Below are 4,814 nucleotides of genomic sequence, written 5' to 3'. Positions count from 1 at the left end.
AGCCCAATTACAATTTATTCCGACTTTTTTGATAATTCCCCGAATTCCCTTTTTTTCCAAATTTCTGATACATACGAATGATGCTGATACGTCGCGATTTGATACATATGTACTTTTCATGATACGTCGCTAGTTGATACAAACCAAACATTGTAATATCAATAAAACTTATGAATCAACTTATAACACCTAATATATCATGAACACAACAAAAATAGCATTAAAACTTATGTTTTACTGATATATTGTGTGTTTGGTTTGTATCAACTAGCAATGTATCATGAATAAGAGTTATGTATCAAATCGCGATGTATCAACGTCATTCCTATGTATCATAAGAGAGATTTTTGAAATTTTTACAAATAATAGGAGATAATTAAAAATATAGAAATATAAGGTGTGTAATTTGATAATTTTTCCATTAAATAAAGATATGATTCAATGACTACTTTTTGATGAAACATATAAGCATAAATTCACACCGAAATATAGTGAGGATATCAATTTTTTGCATAGGCACGTGAATAGGCATAGTCGCCCAGATAAATATGCAAATCTTCTTAGAATTTGAAGTTTGAATTTTCTCTTGTTTAGTTGTTGTAAAATGGAAACTTCGGATTAACAAGTTTTTTAAAAAATAGAACTTGCAAAATCAATTTATTGAATATCTTGATGTTTAAGCATTTAATATATTACTAGTTTAACTGCACGTGCATTGCACATATATGCCTAATAATGTAATAGAATTTTATATAAATATCAATATTATTAAATGCAGTACTTTTGAGTAAATAATTTTACATATATGAAGAAATAAAGTATAAGTTTTAGTTAATGACCAATGTGAATTATTGTATGGTTACTTGTTTGTTGAGGTGAAAATGATTGAATTTTATCTAATCCTACGAGGATGAATGAGTTAAACTTACATTCTTAGTGAAATAAAGTTATTGTTCTGATTTGATTCCGTTTACAAAGAGTACACAAAAATCCATGAACTGCCAAAGAGGATAGTTTGGGTTTTCGGGAATGAGTGTGGGTTCTAGTGTTTTCAAAAAATAACTCAAAGTTATTATTGTTGTTAAAAAAACTACTCGTAATTACTACTTACTTTTTACCAACAAAGGTAACTATATTAATACCAACTTGATATTGTTCAAGCTAAAGGAATTACAAAATTAAATTACATAATGAATTTTTAAGACTAGTAAAAGTAATTCTTTCTGTGTTTGCTTTTGAAATTTTAAACACAAACAATAAGGGGTCTCTTTGTCTACTTTCAGAGTTTTTAGCTCAAATAACATGGGGTTTCTGACTGCTTCCGAAGTGTTTAACACAATAATGTGGCTTCTCTTTCTCTACTTTCGGAGTTTCTAACACAAATATTGTGAGGTCCCTGTCTGCTTCTCAAGTTTTAAACACAAATAACGTGATTCTTTGCTTGCTTTTGGATTTTCTAACACAAATAATGTGGGCTCTCTTTGTCTGCTTTCAGAATTTTTAACACTCAAAACGTGGGTCTCTTTGTTTTCTTTTGAAATTTTTAACACAGAAAATGTTGGGTCTGTCCAATTCGCAAGAACGATTATCTTGCTTTTGAAATAAAACTTTTTTTTGAATAAGAAATATTGAATCCGAAAAAGAGGTACTTAAATATTTCATCAAACTAAAAATCAGGCGTACGTGGTTTCATGAAGTTTTCTCTTAAAAAATAAAATATAACAGGCAATCACACTTGTTTTGCTCCTCTTTTTTAGTTTTTGATTTTAAATAAAGAATTAAAAATTTTATTCTTTTTTTTGGTTGGTTGGTTTGGAGGTGAGATATAATTTTTGAATAACGAGTTTATAAAAAATGAGATTTTTGAACAAGGACAATTGTTTCCAAAAAAAGATCACCAAATTCGAGGAGAGCTGCTTAACTATATCACCAATGTGAGAATAAAATGTGTGTAGTTCGTGATGATTTTGTAGAATTGTTTGAAATTATGAAAAAATTGATATATTTTGGCTATCTTAAGGCAAAAAGGCTAGAATCATACAATTTGTGATTTAATTGTAAACAATTTATCGTTTAATTAACTTATTCTAAAGGCTTTCTAACGGGTTCAACACCTGTGTCGAATCCCACTAAGGAGAATGCACGTGATACAAACAACGAATAGCTTATAAGGAATCCACATGGATTGAGTTAGACTATCAATGGTCTGCACTAGTCTAACCTGATAGTGTCTCATCAAGTTGAAACTTATTATCCAAATTGATCTAACTGTCAAACATTTTAAGAATTCGATTTTCAATTATTAATTTTGGCCAATGAGCAAACATTCCAAAATACTCAATTGATCATATTTTTAAATTTTTCTCTTTATTTTCCTTTTTTATTTAAAACCTGAGCCCCACCGCATCCATAATCACCAAATTACCTTTTGGAAATCTATAATTCCAACCCCTTTTTCATCTCTCTCTTAAATTGCTATCAATCATTAACTCTATTAATTTTTATCAAATTAAACTTTCAACATTTACATGGATTATCGAAGACGAGCATAAACAAGTCTTGTGTGACAATATTTTAAGCTATAAATGAAGATATTATTCAATGTCTACATTGTGATGACACATATAAGCATATATTCACACCGGATTATAGCGAGTGTATCAATTTTTTGCATAGGCACTTGAATAGGCATTGTCACTCAAACCTAGATGCATATCTTTCTTAATATTTGAAGTTTGAATTTTCTCTTGTTTAGTTGTTGTAAAATAGAAACTTTAGATTTTGAAGGTTTTAAAAAAATAGAACGAGCAAAATTAATAGCATGAAATATCTTTATGTCTAAGCATTTAATTAATTTTAATCTTTGTACTTGCATTGCACATGTATGCCTAATAATGTAATACACTTTTTTATAAATAATATCAATATTATTAAACCACAGAAAGCAAAAAAGCAATGATGATAAAATTACACATACATCAGAATGAAACTACTGGAATTGATTAAAAAAAATTAGAAATTAAAAGTACTGGAATTAATAGAGTTTTTTTTTCTAGAAATTGAAACTACTTCTAGAATTGATAATGTTTTTAATCAATTATTATTGGGTTGTCACTATTATTACCCTCCAAATCTTTAGGAATCAATTCAGCTGGGAAATCGCCTCTGAGAATCTGAACTGTGAATTTGATTTTGCTAGTGCTACACTGTGACAGTTCAAACACAAGTCCATCTCCCTCCTTTAGATTGTTATCATCCACAACTTTTCTCCATCTAGTGCTAAATTTATAAGTATTATTGGCTCCACCATAAAATAGATCCCACTTCTTTCTACCACTAGTAATGACTACAGGGGCTCCAGCAGAAGGTAGCTCTTTGTTCATTTTCTTGGGTAAATACTGTCAAACATTCAACGAAACTTAGAAATATAAAAGCCACAACTCCAAAAGAACCTAAAGCATCCAATTCAAACCTTATGTGTATGTATTATTTTAATTTTATTCTGCAAATAGGTCGACGGGGAAAATAAAATTCCCCACCTTGGAATCGAAATGATCTTTATTCTTTTGTCAACAAAAAGTTTTACAATGAATAGTAAATTGAGAATTTCCTAGTTCTATTATTTTATGTATCAATCAGAAAAGCGAATAGAGTTCCATTACATATGAATTGGTGTATATTTATATATCTAAACATAAACATTAAGCATGGAATCCAGGACATCTAATCTTGAATTCACCACTGCAAAAAAATATGTTTTTGTGGTTTTCCACCTGGTATTCAATATCGAGGAAATGAGATCTCTACAATTTGAAAACAGAAAAACACCTTTTCGAAAAAATAAAATATTTCATATGTATATAAGTGAAAATTTAACTAAAGGAGGTTTGTAAAGGGATAGAAAACCATTTCTCCATTCAATATCCATAGTCCCATTAAATCTGGATCCACCACGAAAGTCCAACATTGGTATAAAAAGCTTCCTAACAAAGGCAATTTCATACCATAAATACTAACAAAGAGGGTGCTTTATATAGAAAGAGGAAGGAAAAAATGAGAGTTACCAAACTGTAAATGGGCTTGACAGCGCTCTTAGTGAAAATCATATCAACATAGGATTTTCCAGAAAGTGGCCAATATTTATCATTGTCGATCTGTACGCTTCCAGTGCTTTCAATCATGATGGATTTACCTTTCTGGTTTGAAACTTGTTCAGAAGATGATCCATCTTGATAAATAAAATCAAAGGAGTATGTAAGCTTTAAAATCAACAATGGGGATCGAAAATCGAAAGAAAAAAAGTAGAAATAGAAAAAATTATTAATCGTGATAGGAACATACCTCCATTGTTGATTGATTAGAGAAATGGAGTTTTGTTCTGGTATTAAGTTTATAAAGAGTACACAAAAACCTCTGAACATTCAAAAGTGGATAGTTTAGGGTTTTGGAAGTAGGGGTGGGTTCTAGTGTTTTCAAAAAATAACTCAAAAGTATTTGTTTTAGTTAAACAACTACTCCTATTTACTTCTTTATATAATATTATGCATCATTAGAAAAAGAGGTTGTTGCATTGATTATATCACGAGATTATTTTGAATAAAAGAATTACAAAATTAATTTATATAACGGCCTTTTAAGACTAGTAAGAGTATTTCTGTAACACCCCAAATTTTTTCCACTAAGATTCAGACCATTCTTCATGTACGTATAGGATCATACTCGATGATTTTAAAGTGTATGCATGAGTTAGGAGCAATTAATAATTAATATAAGGGTATTTTATGTGATTTAGAGTCACAAGGGATCCCTAAAAC

The 4,814-nt window shown here is 29.5% G+C and overlaps 1 protein-coding gene across 1 annotated transcript; it reads right to left on the bottom strand.

Moving 5' to 3' along the window:
- Nucleotides 1–3,089: 3,089 nt before the first annotated feature.
- On the bottom strand, nucleotides 3,090–4,229 carry LOC129888962 (B3 domain-containing protein Os06g0112300-like). Its single transcript, XM_055964038.1, has 2 exons — nucleotides 4,065–4,229; nucleotides 3,090–3,398 (listed from the first exon to the last, which is right to left on the bottom strand). The coding sequence occupies exons 1-2, from the start codon at nucleotides 4,179–4,181 to the stop codon at nucleotides 3,090–3,092; spliced, it is 426 nt and encodes a 141-aa protein (XP_055820013.1). The 5' UTR covers nucleotides 4,182–4,229.
- Nucleotides 4,230–4,814: the final 585 nt, after the last annotated feature.

This window comes from Solanum dulcamara, chromosome 5, assembly GCF_947179165.1.
Source record: "Solanum dulcamara chromosome 5, daSolDulc1.2, whole genome shotgun sequence".
Lineage (NCBI taxonomy): Eukaryota > Viridiplantae > Streptophyta > Magnoliopsida > Solanales > Solanaceae > Solanum > Solanum dulcamara.
The sequence above is the reverse complement of the archived record's forward strand: the minus strand, read 5'-3'. Positions and strand labels throughout refer to the sequence as shown.